Source organism: Hyperoodon ampullatus (genome assembly GCF_949752795.1).
Source record: "Hyperoodon ampullatus genome assembly, chromosome: 2".
Classification (NCBI taxonomy): Eukaryota; Metazoa; Chordata; class Mammalia; order Artiodactyla; family Ziphiidae; genus Hyperoodon; species Hyperoodon ampullatus.
In genome coordinates this window covers 122,658,744-122,677,333 of record NC_136915.1, presented here as the reverse complement: position 1 = coordinate 122,677,333, position 18,590 = coordinate 122,658,744, and the positions used below count along the sequence as shown (strand labels likewise).

The 18,590-nt window shown below is 45.5% G+C and overlaps 1 protein-coding gene across 1 annotated transcript in view; it reads left to right on the top strand.

Annotated features, from left to right (window-relative positions):
- Positions 1 to 6,692, top strand: part of LMX1A (LIM homeobox transcription factor 1 alpha) — a gene marked incomplete at both ends in the record, with an annotated part of 149,734 nt that extends 143,042 nt beyond the window's left edge. The window contains 4 exons of the mRNA XM_079697864.1: positions 1,521 to 1,598; positions 2,350 to 2,419; positions 4,372 to 4,542; positions 6,532 to 6,692. Coding sequence (XP_079553990.1) covers positions 1,521 to 1,598; positions 2,350 to 2,419; positions 4,372 to 4,542; positions 6,532 to 6,692 — 480 coding nt within the window. The remainder of the gene's footprint in view (positions 1 to 1,520; positions 1,599 to 2,349; positions 2,420 to 4,371; positions 4,543 to 6,531) is intronic.
- Positions 6,693 to 18,590: the final 11,898 nt, after the last annotated feature.

Sequence of the window (18,590 nt, the reverse complement as noted above, 5' to 3'; positions counted from 1 at the left end):
CCACTTCACATCCACTTACATTCCATGGGCCAAAGCAAGTCATGTGGCTAAGCCACTGTGAGTACAGGGGGAGGCATACACCCCTCCATGGAGGAGGGGCGGGAAGGATGGATATTTGCTGAACAATAATACAGTCTCCCACCACTTCTGCCTTTTGAAAAAAGTTCTCCCACCTGCAGAAGACTTCCTTTCCCTGCCCTCACTGCCCTCTAAGCTCTGGGAGAAGAGCTGGTAGAAAGTTGAACCAGCCCCAAGGTAGACCTGCACAAGGACCAGTTCCCACTTCCTCATTGGTTTACTTGTTCTACATGTACTGAACTCCCAGCCTCTGTATGGCCTGTGCCCAGTGCTTGTCCCTGGGCAGCGTCTAGGCCACCAGAGGGGAGGAGATGTGTGCACTGGAACACGGGGGAGAAAGCTCTGAGGACCAGAACAGAGGGGCAGCCAGGAGCTGCCGGAAGAGAAAGGTCGCCTCTGTCTGGGGGATCAGGCAAGGCTTTGTGGAACAGGTGGGTTTTGAGCTGGGCCTCTGAAGGCTGGATAGGGTTTCAGCAGGTGGACGTGGGCCCCTGGGCATACTGCTGTTTCAGTTGGCGTTGCAGAAGGATGTGCCTGTAAAATCTTCTCTAATTATCCTGCTTCTCCTAAGCCTCAGCCCCAGTGGCATGATAAAGATGAGCACTTCCCAAGGCCTCCAGCTTGCTCTACTTATGTGTTTATTCAAGGAGCTCCTACCATCTCATCTCCTCCTCAGAATCTAACCAAGAGGGGGCAGTGTCTCTCAGGACCACTCTTGGGAAATCTGTGCTTCTTTCCCCTTCCCTTCTAGCCACTTTGCCAGCCCCTCACCAAATGCCTGTATAGAGGGCAGATGTTGGAACACGACTCTTCATAATAGGGACCCTGATTGTCCTGTCTCTTCACAGTCCCAGTGCATGTGCCTGCATCAGCGCTGTCTCTCTTGCTCTGTTGGATCCCAGATGGCTCTTGTCTTATTTCCTTTGGGCAGGGCTCACAGTGAATATGAATATTCATGAAACACCCAAAGTGACCTAAAGCTATGAGGGACAAAACCAAAAATTTAAGTCAGTGAATTTAGACAGGAGAAGAGAGCAAGAGAGAACCAGTTGTTTTTGCAAAGTGATTTTCACCCTCAGTTCTCCTTAAGTAGGTTAATGCATATGCCTGGCATACAGCTAAAAACACAACAATAGATTTTGCTAATATCTAAGAACCACCTGAAGGCCTAATTTCCAGAGGAAGAGAAACCCAGGAACACCTCTTGGAATGCACATCAAAATTAATGCTTATTCTTCTCTTCATTTACCTGGGTAGGGACCTTCTCTCCGCCTGAAGGAGAGCAATGTTCTTGTGTTTGGGATTTTGCTGAACACTGAACACTCGCCAGCTCCTATGTAAGATGTAGCCTGTTGGCCTCCCTGTGCACCACGTATGGAATGTTCTGCCTTCTACTCTGAGATGCCAATGTTTCTATATTTCTAATGTTCCATTTTTTCAAGGTGAGGGAGACTCTGGCTGCAGAGACAGGGCTGAGCGTCCGTGTTGTTCAGGTGTGGTTCCAGAACCAGAGAGCTAAGGTAATCTGCTTCTTGCTTCTGTCTCTGTGGGGCCGGTTTCCTGAAACAATAGTAGGACATTGTTTTTGCCAGCACGTTTTCTAACCTCAACTCACTGGATAGAATAGTTCTCATGATTCAAAAATGTTATGCTCAGCAGTCATTTCAGCTATAGCAGCCCTGCAGAAGGGGAGAGATAGGGCAATTGTACTCAAAATGTATGTTAATGTCTCATGGAACCCTAATATTCCACAGAACACACTTTGAGAAACATTGGGTTACAATGCTCCTTCTGGGAAGTTTGTGTGTTAACAGGGTGCTTTGGGAGTCAAGCTCCTTACGTAGAGGTGTGCATCTCCTGGTAGGAGTCTCTGCCACAAGGGCCAGCAGATAGGGGACTGGGGGACCAGCCTCATCCCACATCATACTCTGTCAGCAGGCCCTTGGTGCACATCTAAGCTGGGCTGAAGACCCTACATCCCCTCACATAAAACTGTCACAACATAAGCACTGAGAGGAAATCCCTCTTCCTGCTAAGACCAGCCACACTGTTGCTTCCCAGCCAGCTGTCTTTCCACGGCTGCGGTGTAAAAAGCCCTCAGCCGCCATGCATCGGGCTCAAGGCGCTGTTCCTGAAGTGTGGCTCCTTTCCTGAGTAAAAGCAGGGGAAGGGGTCCCTCTGCTTTACCCACGAGCCATTTCCCCCTGGCCTAGCCGCAGGAACCTGCTGCAGGCCCCCTGACTTCTAATCCTGTGGTCCTCCCCTCATCAGATGAAGAAGCTGGCCCGGCGGCAGCAGCAGCAACAGCAAGATCAACAGAACACCCAGAGGCTGAGTTCCGGTAAGCTGGAGCCTCTGCCAGCCAGGCCTCTCCCGCCAGGGGCCTCCAACCACCCAGCCCTTGGAATGACATTTCTGAGCTCTGTGAAGGCCAGTCCACACCTGCTTGGGAGATGGGACCTTCCAGGGAGGACCAAACCATGACAACTGTGAGAGGGTTCTGCAGGCCCAGAACTGCAGATTGGAGGTCGCCCTACCCTCATGCAAAGCCCCTTTGCCTGGGCCCTGCTGCAGTGTCAGGGCCCTGTGTCAGGCCTACCTACAGAGTCAAAGACATGCCCAGTTTCTCGTCCTGCGTGGCCCTCCTCCTTCCAGGCAACCACGGTCCTAGATCAATAAGAGATGGAACTGGGGCTGGAACCTGTCTCTCTGATTCTGAGTTCCGCTCGGCCACGCTGCCTTAACTCACCCTTACCTCCATGTACCTTCATTTGCTGTTGTTGTTTTCAATAGGGGTGGTGTGGGGATTAGGGAGGGTGTGAAGAGGGACAGGTTGTGGGACCCTTCAAGGAAGTGAAAAGAAAAAAAGCAAGAATAACTATATTAGAACAATCATTCTTAAAGGGATATGCACTGCCCCCTCCCCATCTCAGCTGTCCAGCAGAATTTCCTGAGTGGTCTCTTTGTAACCTAGAGCAGGGATTCTCACCCTTTAACATACACCTAAATCACCTGGTATTTGGTAATGTATAGATTCTGATTCTTAAGGTCTTGGTGGGCCCAGAGAGTCTGCATTTTTAACAAGCTCTCATTGCTGCCAGCCTTGGACCACACTTGGAAGGCCGTGGAATGTGACATTGGTTGTCTGGCCTCTAAACAGAGCCCCTTGTCCTTGCATGGACCTTACCTTGTGCTTGATACCTGGGCTAGGCTCCAACGAGAATTTGACTCTTGCAGTCAAGGGTTCTTTTTGCTTTTGACCTTCTAGGCCAAACAGTATCTTAATGGCAAGATAGATGCTCTGGGAGAGAAGTGAAGCAAGGGCACGGGCCCTGGGGCAGGGTGGAGCCGCGAGCTGGTCAGAAGACCTGAATTTGCCCCAGTTCCACCTTCCAATGCTGTTTGGAGATCTGGGACCTGTCTTTCTGTCTCTTTGCACCTCAGGCTTGCATTTCTAGGGTAGGGTAATGGGGCCTGCTAGTCCTATATCGCACAGTGCTGTGCACCTCAGAGAGGGTCACAGATGTGAGAGGGCTTTAGGAGGAGCCATGTAAGTTGACCCCATATAGGTCAACACACTCAAAGGGAGGAGAACTCATGAAGGCATTATGAGAACACAAACTCCTAGTGCTTGGAACTTTGAAGAATTCTATGGGCAGCTCCTAGGGTAGACTTAAGAAGGTGGCAGATTGAGTCCCTGAGAGTTAATGGAACTGTGTTCAGAGAACCACAGCAGGATGTGGAGGCAGGAACGGAGTCCTCCTTTTCTCATAAAATTCTGTACACGAGTGTAGCAAGTTGTCATTCCAAAGCACATACACACGATCTCATGGAGTCTTCGTATCAGCTACACGAGGTCCGCTGGGCCAGTGTCATGAACCCCACTTGATAGACGGACTCCTAGTGGCATAATGCTGGAAGGATCTTTAGATGCATCCACTCCACTGGCTGCCAAGCCTGTGTGTAGCATCAAACGCCTTTGTTTTAATGATGTAGTTCAAGGAAGCTCTCCAAGTACAACACCCGCCATGCCAATCCTTCAAGGCAATCCCTGATGGCCCTTGGTAGGGCACAGACTGGGAACCACTGATGTCACCTCAACCCTTCCGTTCTATAAATGAGGAAACCAAGATCCAGGAAGTAAAATGATGTAGCCATGGTCACACAACTTGTGTGGTCACAAGCCAGTGGGGCATGTGAAGTTCAGAGCTTGTTCTGTGGTCCTCCCTCCCTCCCAGCGTGTGATGCTGGCCTGCACATGGAGAATGATCTGCCTTCTTCTTTGTCCCACAGCTCAGACAAATGGTGGCGGGAGCGCTGGGATGGAAGGGATCATGAACCCCTACACTGCTCTGCCCACCCCACAGCAGCTCCTGGCCATCGAGCAGAGCGTCTACAGCTCAGATCCCTTCCGACAGGGTCTCACCCCACCCCAGATGCCTGGAGACCACATGCACCCCTATGGTAAGAGGGACTCAAGCCGCGCAGAGACCTCACATGACTTGGTTGCGTGAGTTTTTCATCCCCGCCCAGACACCTCTACACAGTTCCTAGATGCTCATTAAAGTTCCAGAGCAGAATAAGTGTCCCACAAAATACTGCTAGAATCACCTAACTGACGGCTCCAGAAGAAAGACCAGCACACATACACATTAATCATGCTTCCATTTATGCTCCTATTCAAAGCTTCTTTTTTTTTTCCCCAAAGCTTCTTATTTGTTAGTTTGAATAGGAGGTTGTGTTTTCATTGTAGACCTGTTTGTTGGGATTGAACTTCCCAAGTCTTTCATTTCATGCCAGGTACCACACTTACATGTTCATGAGCATTATCAGCAGTGATATAGGCAGAGGCCTTAATTATGCAAACTCTCACATAAGAAAAAAATATATTGAAAAGCACAGAAAACAGATGTTTGAAATGGACTCTTCTATTATGGATACTAGTAGGTGTTCTAATGTAATTCCTGAAACATAAACTGACTTGTGAAGTGAAAAGTATCTTCTCCCAGTCTCACCCCAGCCAAAACGGAGCTGCTTTAAACGCAGGGAATGGGGACAGCTGAGACTCCCCCATTTTCCCAGTTTGCTGCTTAAGCTGAGGTACAGAAGCTGGGGCCTGGGCACCCTGATGGGATGGGCAAGCTCTGGAGTGGAAGGCTGAAGTTCAACCTCAGTGCCAAACATAGGCCACTGCATTTTTATGCAGAGAAGGTAAGTGGCCTATGTAATACATTCATCTGTACTGTGAAATCTGCAATTGTTAACCCTGATAGCTAAAAATAACATTTTATTCCGCAAGCCTTCAAAACATTAGTATCAGAGATATATGCCTCAGTGCACAGATTATCAACTTCTTTTTTGCCTTCATTAAAAAAAAATTATCTATAATGTTAAAATCAGCCCTATCTTCCCATGTGATGCATTCAGCAAACACTTATTAAGATCCAGCCATTTGCAGGAACGTCATTGACCAACTTCATTCATTCATACATACATATATATATATATATATATATATATATATATATATATATATACGCTCCAGTGACGGCCATCCTCTTTGCTCCCTTAGAAGACTCACGTAAGGTCTGTACCTGTCTTCACCACTATGCAAAAACAGGGCAAATGACTTTTTGGGTTTTTTTGCAAATTCTTACATTTTCAGAATCCTAGGGGTCTTGTTACATAAAGGACTCCTGTGATGAATCCGTCAGTAAAATGAATAATTAAAGCCACATGACAATTTTTATAAACTGCAGTTTTCATCTTTCCTATTTACTTGAAGTAGAGGTGAAACGTACATCCTCAAGGTTCCGGTCACAGTGGTCCCCCAGCTGTTGCTCAGTTTGCCCTCCTGGTTTTTTTTTTTTTGGTCAGAGATGTAAATTAGTTGAGTCTGGGCACCTAACCTCCCTTTCCTTTGCAGTACAAATTTGGGGAAACAGCCGGCACTCAGTATACTTGTGCTATCTGAAAGGACAGGTGTTACCACCGGAGGTTTCGTGTGCATCATTCTCAGAGCTGATGTTTGTTTTCTTACCATCCCTCCTTCAAGAACCATTTTTGTGGCCAGAGTCCTCCAGAAGCCCTTGCCCCTGTCTCTCCAGCCTGTGGTGCTATGTCTTGCCCACTCCCCACCCTCACTGTCTAGACATTCTGACATTTGCTTATGCTGCACTCAATTTAGCACTTTGTTATATCCTAGTTCATATTATTTTCAGTTGTTGCACTTTAGACGTGAGCCCCCCTAAGGAGATCTTTTGTGGACAGGGATTATGCCCCCTCCTACTCTTCTATGTAGCTCTACCCTCCCCCACCCCCTCCCCAGCACCCACTAGAAAGCGCCCCCTGGGGGACGTGCTCAGACCACGCTGGTGAATTCAACTGAATTTCCCAGCACTGAATGGGTCCCTTCTTCCAGACCCTCATGCCAGTGTTTCCTTTCCATTTCAGGTGCTGAGCCCCTTTTCCACGACCTGGATAGTGATGACACCTCTCTCAGTAACCTGGGTGACTGCTTCCTAGCAACCTCAGAAGCCGGGCCCCTGCAGTCCAGAGTGGGAAACCCCATTGACCACCTGTACTCCATGCAGAATTCTTACTTCACCTCTTGAGTTCACCCCTCGAGTTCTCCGGCTAGGCTCCCATTCTGGAACAACCCCATTACATGAGGGGTCAGCTGGCTTTAGGATGGGGAGGCAGGGAAGAGGTGGGTTGGGGAGGGAGTTGTGTCCGGGATGCTGTTGTATAATGATATGGTGTAGCTCGGCATTTCCAAAGACTGAATACATTACGGATTGCATAGTTTAATGTTTCTAATAAGAGTCTTAGTGTTAGGTATGAAGATGTGTTTATCGTTAAGGACAGGGATTTTAAATATAGGCATTTTCTTGCAAACTAGATACCTAGAGAGCCCTAACAACTTCCCACCATTTTTGGGGAAGCTCTTTTCAAGAGGTGCATATGTCTACCCATCCACACACCCACAGACAGACAGACAGACAGGTAGATAGATGTGTGCGTGAGTGTGTAACCTTTCATACTTTATCATCAAAGTTTATTCCTAATTATAACAGACACCAACTGTACAGCAAAAGTAACTTTATTTTCAGTGTGAACTATATTTAAGGAAATGCTTGATGCACTTAAGTTATAAAATGAGATAATTTACTTTTATAAACTTTATTTTGAGTTTGAAGAGACTTGTGGGCAGGGCAGAGAGCGCTGCTCCACCGAGGCCCCGTAGCTTTGAGTGCTTGAGTTAATTCTGTTTTCAGAGAGTGTCACTGAGGTCTGGAGAGCAACTCTGTGTGGCTGACAGTATTCACTGGTGGATTCTTGACTTGCTCTGTTTGAGGTGGAATCACTGGGCTTGGGTGGGACAGAACAATCCCTGATCATGTCCTTAGAAAAGTTAAAGCCTAGATTCTTCGGCTTTCTTTGAAATTCAGACATGTGGCTGATGGGCAGCATTGGGAAAGTCAATTCTGCTCTTGAACTTCACCATCTGCAAGTGTGAGACGAGGCTGATAGTATGTACCTACCTCACTGGGGACGCTGAGGCTTCATTCAACCCCAGGACACATGAGCAGGGCTGAGACTAATATCTGATATTTGCTTAAAATACAACCAGACCAGCCACTTGGCAAAGGAGGATACCTGGGGCTGCAGAGCAGGAACCTGAGGGCAACTCTGCCTGCCACGGTCCCTTCTGCAAAGCCTGTGCTGCAGATACCGGCTCAGGGCAGCTTGGGGGGATGCCAGAGGCCTTCGATGGGAAGGAGGCTGTAATGGATGGGTTGGACAGGGCATCATCATGTTCTAGACCAGGGGCTGGCAAACCACAGCCTGCAGGCCTGTGTTTTATGGCCTGCCTCCTAAGAAGATTTTTTACATTTTTAAAGGGTTGTAAAAAGCAAAGAGGAGAAGAATATGCAACAGACTGTATGTGGACCAGAAAGCCTGAAATAGTTACTATCTGTCCTGTCTGGCTCTTTTCATAAGAACTTTGTTGACTCATGTTCCAGACGCTCTGTTTGCTAACAACCTCTTGGAGTTTGCAGAGGTGGAGGGGGTCCAGTTGGAAAGCCAGGGCTCCTCCTTCTGGCTCACTTTCCGGGCCGCTGAGCACAGAAGACCCAGCTGCCATTGTACACAGGGACAGTTCCACACCCTGTCCTCCAATTGTGGTGCTAAGATGGGCTACTTCTGTGATAGGAGGCCTCCTGAGAAACCAGATGGGGAAGACGGAGGACTCCTCCAAGAGAGGCTGGGACAGGTTTGGCCTCACCCCTAGAGATGTCATCAGTCATCAGAGCTTCGGACACAGCTACTTGTCCCCATCATTCTCTGCACGGCCAGAGGGAACACGCCCCCTTATGGTAGAGTTGATGTTGTATGATTTTTGTGCTCTTTTTTATAATTTATGCAAACCACCCAGAAACCCAAACCAGTCTGTTGAGTAAAAATCATGCAGATGCTATATGGCTCCGCAGGCTTCCGTGGTGAGGATCAGTTGGAGAAAAGTAGCAGATATTTTGTGAGGGAAAATGAATAGAGATCCTATTCCACTCCTTAATGGCATACCAAGATGAAATTAAAAACCTCTTACAAATGAGCTGGTGTTTATTCAGGGGCAGGGGTGATGGGCTGGGGACTGGGGGACCAGGATGTTTTGTCAACAGTGGGGGAAGCTTTGCATGAAGGGAAAGTGTGACTAAGTGACGACAGCAAAACAGAAGGAGAAAGCAGCTTTTACCCTCCTGCCAAGATGGACTCAGAGACCTCACTCCTTACAGACACCCCTCCAGAAGGAGGCACTGGCAACACTCCATCCTCCCCGGCAAGTTCACTCAAGGCAGAGCAGCTGTGATACGCATTGTGGGAGCATTTACTTGGAAATCAGAGCAGAGTCATGGGGCAGGAGAAAGATTCTTCATGCAGGACTGAAGGCAGATGCCTTGCCAGGGACAGGGTCAGAGCAACAGACAGTGTGGCTCCCCTGATAGATTCTCCCAACACTCTCAACAAGTTTAAATGTGATGTATGGATAGGCAAAGATTATGCTTATGGAGAAAAGAAGTCAGGAAACAGTGTGACTGGAAGACCAGAAGACATACTCAGAGGGGAGGCACCATTGTTCTGCATGTTCTCTCACCCGCCTGCAATTGTTCAGCCCTTCCACCCCTGTCCCTGGCTCATCCACCCCATGGTAGAAGCTGGCTCTTCTTCTCACGAGGGCCTGGAAGGAGAGAGATGTGGGCAGGTGGAACCCACTTAGGAGGCTTCTATCTCAGACCTCCACTAGGCCAGCCCTGGTTTCATCTCCAGCTTTCCAGACAGAGCTTAGGGATGAGACCTTCACCCCTCATATTTGCCTACTTGACAACTACTTATCCTTTAGCATCAGCCTAGACTTGGCCTTTCTCAAAGGAGTCTGCAGGGCTGGATTAAGTACCTGTGTGGAGGAAATGGGCTAATGCTACCTTCTGTGATCACCCCTCCCACTTTTATAATAGCTCCAACACAGAAGAGAAATTTCTATTTTTGCTCATATGAAAAGCCTGGGAGGGAGTGCGTGTGAGAAGGGCACCTTTCTTCCATCCAAGATTTCACTGGGGAATGGTTGTTTCCATTCTTCTTTTCTCTCCCCTTCCAGCTGAAAGTGGGTGTGTCTAGATCCAAATCCAGCTCATCCCCTTACTAACTGCATGGCTTTGGGCAAGTTACTTTCCCTTGCTGAGCCTCTGACTCCTCATCCAAAGGACAGGCAGGATCCTTGTCACTAGCTACCTCAGAGGGGTGATGAGGATGAGTGAGAAAACACATGCAAAGCACTTAGCCTTGCACTGGGCACATGGTGAGTGCCCCGTGTGTTAGCTGCTGTGCCAAGGACCAGACTCTGCTCTCGGGGTTTGGTCACTGATGAAAGGCTTCTGGGAGTCTCAGACCACATTTGAGGAAGAAGAAGAATACATCCAGTTTCACTTGAGAGGGAGGCTCCTAGTCAAGCCTCACTGGAGCTCCTTTAAATCTCAGTGTGGGTCTTCTATAGCCTGACTTACAGTTGTCGGGGAGTGGTTTGTTGTTTTGTTTTTTAGAAGCGTGAGGATAAAATTCCAATTCCAAAGACACATTAAGAACTCTGACCCGCAAAGAGAAGCAGTCAGGTCATAGGTGATTTCTCCAGCCATCTGTCCTCTGGGGCCTTAGACATTAGGGCTGAGATGAGAGTGAGAGACCAGAGCCACAGTCTGAATAAGAGAGTTCTGAGTTGACCTAGCATGAGTGAAAATGGGAAGAAAGTGGAATGAATTTGTCAATTCCAAACTCAAAGACAAAATAAATTTTTAACTGAACCTCCAGTAAAATCAAAGTACTTCTCTCCTTCTCTCCCATGTCCTCACATACAAATCCAAGTATATGCAGTCAATCCAAGTTGACCTGCGAACTGACATGATTTCACTAGAATAAAAGCCAAGTTAATACCTTGTTTTCCTGCATCCCTTTGTTTTCCATGTTGCAACATTCTGTTCAATGACAAAAAAGGGGAGAGCTATCTTTAGGGCTCAAAAAAAAAAAGGCCTTGAGACATTTATGCTAAAAATACAGTCCCTCTACACATGGATGATGTGGACAATTGGCGATTCCCTAACCTTGAAGTTTATGCCATGTTTGAAGTTCCCTAAATAACCTTGAGCAGGGCTCTGAGGCTCCATTTCTTCATCTGTAAAATAGTGCCAGTGACACTTGCCTGTCTTACAGGTTGGTCACGGTGAGCATCAAAGGAAGTAATTACGAAAGCTCTTTGTAGACCACAGTGCTGTAAAAACAGGAGGGCTTCTTGGTATCTTGTCTCAGGAGGCACCTGCAGATGGACCACTTGGGGATCATGGCATCCAGGGGAGCAGTGCTCCTGCTTGGGTGGATGCTCCCCGCAGGGATGGCCTGGAAGGAAATCAGGGTGATGTTATCAGGACGGTGAATGGAGGATCAGAGTGAGAATATCTTATTTCCTCTCTCAGAAGCTGTGGATTACTTCTGCCACTGCCTGATGGGTCTTCTCCCCTCCAGGGGTGGATTCTGGGAAAAAAAAAAACAAAAACAAACAACTAGGGTGGCCCAGCCCCTAGTGGATGGTGCATTAGCTACTCCGGCACTAGTTATAATCTCCCCCCCATCACCCCATGTGCCTAGGATGGGAACAGTGGAACCTGCCCCTGATTTGTGGTGGGAATGACCCTCCCTAGATAGTCGTGCAGCTGATCACTCTGGCCTTTTTAGCACCTTATGTATTCATGTATTTAAGTCAGTCAGTAAGTATTTACTGAGCATCTAGACTGTGCCAGGCTCTGGGATGGATCATAGAAATAGAGGTGAGCAGAAAGAGACATTGGCCCTGCCCTCGTGGAGCTTACAGCTTAGTGGAGGAAATAATCAATAATCAAAAATGCTAATAAATTTAACTTGCCTAGTATCGAGAGCCACCAAGAATACTAAGAGCTATAAGAGAGCAGAATGCAGGGAGGCGTGACCTAGTCAGGAAGGTCAGAGAAGGCTTCTGTGAGCCAGTGATGATAGAGCTGAGACGTTTTTCATCTCTCCTAGTGCCTTCCCCCCATCAAGTATGTAGCTCTGCATCTCCTTTCTGTAAGGTCTTAGTCTAACTACCATGGGTGGAAAGAAGCTGATGAACTAATGCCCTCCGAGGTGTTCACTGATAAGGCCTAAAGAAGTTGCTTATGGTATCTTTAATGCAAAATGCCTTCAGAGTCAAAGGAACGGACCACTGTCACTCAATCAACACTGTTATTAAGCGGATGGTGGACATTTGCTGCTTTTTGGCCGTCCAGCCTCCATTCACTCTACTGATAACATCACTCTGATTTCCTTCAGGACTTTGACCTTTCTCCATCAGGGTGACTTGGGTTGCTGTAACCAAGAAGCAGGGACATATAATCAAAGCTAGGCCAACAATTTCCTCCCAGGATTGACATCTGCGAGAGTGGCACACAGTTGGAAACTTGTTTGGAGTTAGTTCATTTCTGAAGGTGCTCCTGATGAGATGGCCAAACAGTTCCTGTTGTCTGGTTCCCAGAGTTGCCCGGCTCCCCATCTGTTGCCAAGACTGAGTTCCAGATACTTTATGATTCTGTGGACAATCTTTCCTGCTCTTCCAATGAAGACCCTTTTTGCCCAGGTTAGCCTGGGTTGGTTTCAGTTGCTTGCAGTCAAAAAGCCCTGACAAACCTACTTACCTACAATTTGTGTGGTGTTTTGCCTTGTACAAAGGGTGTGTGTGTGTGAGGTCCTTACCACAACCCTCTGGATTAGCCTGGGCTGGTGTTCCTTCCTTTTATAGGTGAGAAACCTGTAGCTCAGAGAAATTAAGTCCAAGGTTGTAGAGCTAGTTATGGTCGGAGTGCATTTTCTAATTTATTTCTCCCGGATTTCAGTTTTCTGTTGTTCCCCCAGCCCTGACTTCTAAGTGTCAAGATACTCAGAAGTTTAGAAGCACATTCATGACAGGGATGGTGAGAGGTACAGAGAAGTTATGATACCTTTCCTCCTACAAGGAGCCTACAATCTAGTTGAAAGTAAAAGATGTGCAAACAAACTCAACATATATGCCTATATATTCCAGGTATCAGGTTACTGGCATAGGTAATGTGTGCTTTGGGCATTCTGAAAAGAGAGAAGTTATTGGGAAAAGGTAAGGAGAGAAGAGGCTTTACCAAGAAGGTAGGGCTTGCACTGAGCCTTCAAAGATGGATAGAATTTAGAAAGGTAGCAAGAAAGAGGGAGGACATTCTAAACAAAAGGACCAGAGTGGGTACTAGTACAGAGGAAAGGTTGCAAGGTGTGTTCAAGTACAGATGCATAGAGACCATTCTGGTTGGAGTGGAGGGGTGACTAATGGTGGAATTTGAGGCATTGAATGAGGTTGATGGTGAAGCTGTTGGTGACAGGAGCTTGTTGCCAGTGATTTACTAACACAGATCAAAGATATCCTATTTCAAGGTGTGGCTGAGGCTGCTAGTCATTTCCCTTAATCTATTCTCTCCTGAAACAATACCTTCCATTTCTAGCTGGTACAAGGTAACTTGGAATAAAGCCTACATTTCTCAAAATCCAGTGCAGTTAAGTGTGTTCATTTGGTTAAGTCTTGACCAGTGAGATAAGCAGAAGTGTCATATGGCATCTTTGAGGTAACTTTCTTAAAAGACAACTGGTATGTGCCCTTCCTCTCTTCTTCTGTGTCACTGTCTCCTTCCTGGCTGGAATGCAGATATAATGCCTGGAACTGGAGCAATTGTCTTGAGGTTGTGAGATGAATTTGTGAATGGAGGCCACACATGGTGACACAACAAGGTAGAAAGAACCTGGATTCCTGAGGACTTCTGAGAGACACACTGCCATTCTAACCCTGAACTATCTATGTTCTAACATATATATGAGAGAAAAATAAACTTTCTTTTTTTAAGTTACTGTAGTTTTCTGTTTCTTTGACTCATAGTTAAGTCTAATCCTACCCCAGTTAGGAAGAAATCTAGGCTCATTTTGTTCCGCTCCTGTAGATAAAAAGTGAAATGTCCAGACAATATATTCCTAGGTAATGGGAGTCAACTGAGGCAAGGCAGATAGACGGTGTGATGATAGTCTTATGATTTTAGAATATACAGATGATCTAAAAAGCACAGACTTTAGAGCTGGGTCCTCTTGTCCCTTGAAGAAAGGGATGTCAAGGTGGCTTTTTTATCTGCTCACCTCATCACAAATTTCTCTAAATATCTTACACATATTTGGGCATCTACAACCAATGTGGAACTTGTTCAGATTACCCAACCTCCTGAAGGAGAATGAACAGGCAATTCTATACACTGTTTCCTACATACCCCAGTTTTAGCCACCAGTGTAGCTGTAAAAATCATTTATATATATTTATATATATATATATAATATTCATTCATATTCATGACTTATTCACATATATATGTATACATACATGCATATATATGTATGTGTATAAGTACCTGTATTTACATATGCATATGTATGTACATAATATGTATACACACAGACATATAACACATATTTATGAGGATATTTGGCCAGAAGTCACACTCTCTCATGGCTGGCCAGGTATTTTTTCTTAATCCTAGCCCTAAGCTATAATTTGGACAAATCCTAAGAATGCTTATATCTGTGTGAGTTGGGGACCCAGAAGACATGAGAGTTGAAAAGAAGCAAAATGCTCTTTTAATTTCCTGTGATACACAGACTGCTTCCTCCAACCATCTGCTATAATCTGGGTGAGAAAGCAGAAAACAGGAGGCTGAACTAATTAGTCTAAGGAAATTTGCTCCTACTCTGAAGTAGGAAGAAAAGGACGTAAAGACACCTAAGGCATCTGGTCTACCTTATTCTGCCTTGAACAGATAGGCCTGGGTGGAGGACCAATCTAATATGATAAGAGAATTAAGGCATTTGGGAGGCCAAGTGGAGTTGATTGATCACAAATCATACATCATGCCAATAACAAACAATTTATTGATTTTAGAGAGGAAACTTTGTTCCCCTAGTCTCATGTTTCTGTGAGGAGAATTCCACTGGAGAAACACTTCTGACCTCTTTCCTCCCCTCTAACTTCCTTCTCCCTGAAGGAGTTGCATGAAGTATCTGAATGATGGTTTGGGGAAAGGAGCTGAGCATTCATGGCCCAGCCCTGCTGAGTCTGTGAGTCTTTGCTGTCTCTCTGTGGCCTGGACTCAGCATTAGGTGTTCCTGGTTCATCCATGTGGAAGGTTCCTGGGACAGAAATGCAGTTTGGGGAACAGTTCCATTTAAGGCAATTGTGTTATGGATCTCGAATGTGGCTACAGATCTAAACTTCATCCTTTAATTAGATTTACCAATAAAGCTGATTTTAAAAAAATCTCCATTTGGCTGATTCCTTTGTAATATTTGCTGGTTAGTCACAAACTTGGGAAACAGAACCAATGATGTTATTTATTATTCCCCCAAACTCCAACAATTAAATACCCATTAGATGTACCATAAAAGTTTAGCAATTGCGTGGCAAATCTAAATAAATTTATTCATTCATCCACTCAACATTTTAGGCAAACTTTTTCAGAGCTATCTCTGTGCCAGTCACTAGGCTAGAATAGTGAGTATGAATTTTAATTTGAAAACTCAGCTTTATAAGAAGCATATCTGTCTTATTTTCTATATGGCAACCTAATCTAGTTTCAATCCCTTTTCCTCTAGGTTGGGTTTCCCTCTCTTTGGCCATGTTATAGTCTTGGGTCTTGGGCAGGGTCAGTGTAGCCAAAGATTAAGAGAAAGGGGCCCATCTGTGTTGGCCATCATCCCAAGGTGCCCATCACCATGGTCAATGCCATCTACATTTTTCATAGCTGTCAGGGTCCTGACCCACCTTGCAGTGGTTTCTGTTGGGTCTTCTGATAACATTACTAGGAAACCTATGTGGTATCCCACCCTTTTCCTTCTCCTAATCAAGCCAGGGATCCCCCTTTTTTTTTTAACATCTTTATTGGAGTATAATTGCTTTACAAGGGTGTGTTAGTTTCTGCTGTATAACAAAGTGAATCAGCTATACATATACATACATGCCTATATCTCCTCCTTCTTGCATCTCCCTCAGGGATCCCTTTTTAATATGAGAAAAAGCTTTTCTTCATTATGTTTTCAATCAAGACATTTCCCCCCCCATGTCCTGAATCCTTACTTGTTTGCCTTTATTTAATTCTGCTGCAATAGAATAAAATAATATTTTAGAGTCACATATTTTCCTGCCTCACTAGGTTCTGGAAATAATTAATCTTTCCCCACAGAGCATAATTCTAGCTGGTGAGAAAAGGTTTGTAAATAAATCCTTATGATATAATTGGACTTTTTGCAAGGGTGTGTGCAGAGTTCCACAGAGGCAAAGTGAAGAAGGAGGGTTAGGAATGACATCATGGTGGAGGTGATATATAATTGGGACCTTGAAAGATGAGGGGAATGCCAGGAATAGAGAGGAGGACAATCCAGAAAGAGCAGAACACAGTGTTGGGGGGACTGCTATTGTGGCTAGAACACTGCAGGCAGGGGAAGAGGGGTTGGGGAATGGCTGACCCAAGACTGTGAAATTAAATTATGGCCTTGTGGGCTGGGAAGGACCTCAGATGCTTCCTTAGCAGATGGGACCTCATCTACCAGGCATTAGAAGTTTTTCAATTCAACAAACATCTCCTGAGCATCTACGAGAAAGAGACACTGCTATGGGATGCCATAAAGATTGACACAGCTTCCATTCTTATAAAGCTTAAAGGTTAGTAAGGAGGCATGGCATATTATTAAGAATTTTTAGTATATTTATTTAAGAAAATATTTGACAGTTTATTTAACAATCTATATGAGACAAATAGATACAAAACAAAATACAGTCAGCAATACAAAACAGAGACCTAAAGTATAGATCCCAAGAAGTCAGGACTCCAAACATGTCAGCCAGCTGGGTCCCTACATCCCCCAACAGTCAGATGTTTGGAAGACCTAGGGTGATGGACTAAACTTTTCACTTTTCATTCAGACATTGACCAATGGAGAAACAGACACAACTTAGACAGATATGACCTCGGTTCTCTCTTTCTCATTCCACAGAGATGGGGAAACCAGTGTAGAAAGAGCACAAGAGCACTTTGGATTCAGACATGCTTGCTTTGTCATTCTGCCACTTCTAGCCACATGTTTTCCCCCCCAAACCTCTGTTTCTTATCACTCAATGGGGATAAAGATGCCTGGTTGCCAGATTGGTATGAGGTGTAGAAGCATGAGATCAGTAGCAGCATTTAATCTGGAGGCAGTTATTGTGGTCTCTCTGGGCAAAGTAATGGCCTGGTGTAGGGGGATGGGAAAGGGCAGAAAGGGTATAATGGGGGAAGGATTTCGTGGCAGAAGTCACAGGACTTGATCACTGATCAGACAAGGGAAGAAGAGAGAGAGATTAAAGACCTTTTGGACCTGAGTGACTAGAAACATGGGGATGCCTTTTAAAATTGGCAACACCAAGTAAATCTTAGCACGTCCTGTCTTCCTTTGTGGAGGAAGATTGCCTTTGATGAATACAAACACAGAACACGGAACTGGGTTCGAACTAGCCTTTGTGGGATGTCAGGCTCCTGTCTGGGATCCAGCCCGGCCAGGGGAACGGCTCAGAGGGAGTTTTTCCAGGGAGGCTGCTCCATGCCTGCCATGATTCCAGGGCTGCTGCTGACAACTCTGGCAGAGCAGTAAGCTGGAGAGGCTCAGAAATGGGCGTCTTCTGGGGGGAGATTCCAAGGGAAATGAAGGTCTCCTCAGGTGCAGGAGGGTGCAGCGAGGAGAAAGGATGAATTCGGGATTGACCTTCCTCTGGGGATTGGGACATTCCATCAACAACCCCTCTTTTGTCCTCAGACCTTGCCTGATGGCCAGGCTGAGATTGGCTGGGAGATTATCTTTCAGGTGGGGAGTTCCACGTGATTTTATCAGGAGAAGGCAAGAGCCTGCTCTGAGTGATCTTATGTTAATTACCTCGCTTTGCAAAGGCAGGCAGAGACCTTGGCTTGGAGTTAAATGGAGGGGTTTCTAGCCAAGTGAACAGTCATTATGGGCCAGAGAAATGACTCGAACCAGGGCCTCTGCTAACCTGAACATCAGACGGTGAAGTGAGGCTGCAGTATACTGCAGTGTCCACTAGGAATATAATATGAGCCACTTGTGGGTTTTAAAATTTTCCATTAGCCATGTTTTAAAAAAAAGTAAGAAGTAATGGGTGATATTAATTTTAGTAATACATTTTATTAAATCCCATATATTTGAAATATTATTTTTCAACATGTCCCACTAGCTATGTTTCAGCTCCTCAATAGCCACATGTGGGTAGTGTCTACTGTATCAGACAACACACATGTAGATAATTTGGGCGAAAAAAATTTCAAATACCAAGTGAGCAGCCAAAAGGAAAATGCTGTAGTTCTAGCTTGAAATATCTGAAAAAGCTTTTCCATTGCAAATGCAATGTATTAGCATTTCCCTCTGTTACTGGCTAAGGGCACCGTAAGTTGAATTCTCTAATTTTCTTGCATCATCTCTCTCTTTTCTTCTTTCTACCTCCTTTTACCCCATATTTGTCAAAAAGAAAATGCTAAAATATTGAGAGAACAAGGACTTGGTCATGTTTGTGTATCTTTATTCAAGAGGAATCATAGCACGTAGTTGTTGGATCTGGATAAATCTGACCATCAGCCAGCATAAAATCTCTTCTACATTTCATTCCTTAGGGTAGCTACCTACAGTTTTTGAATTCACTGGGTAATTGCTTGCTCCTTGGCCTATTTATGCAGCTTACTGTTCTATGTCAACTGATCCTGGATGCCCTTAACTAGGGAAGACATATCAGGGACAAACATAAAAATGACCAATTATTTCCTGCTAGACATCATCTCCACACCTCTTACCTCTAA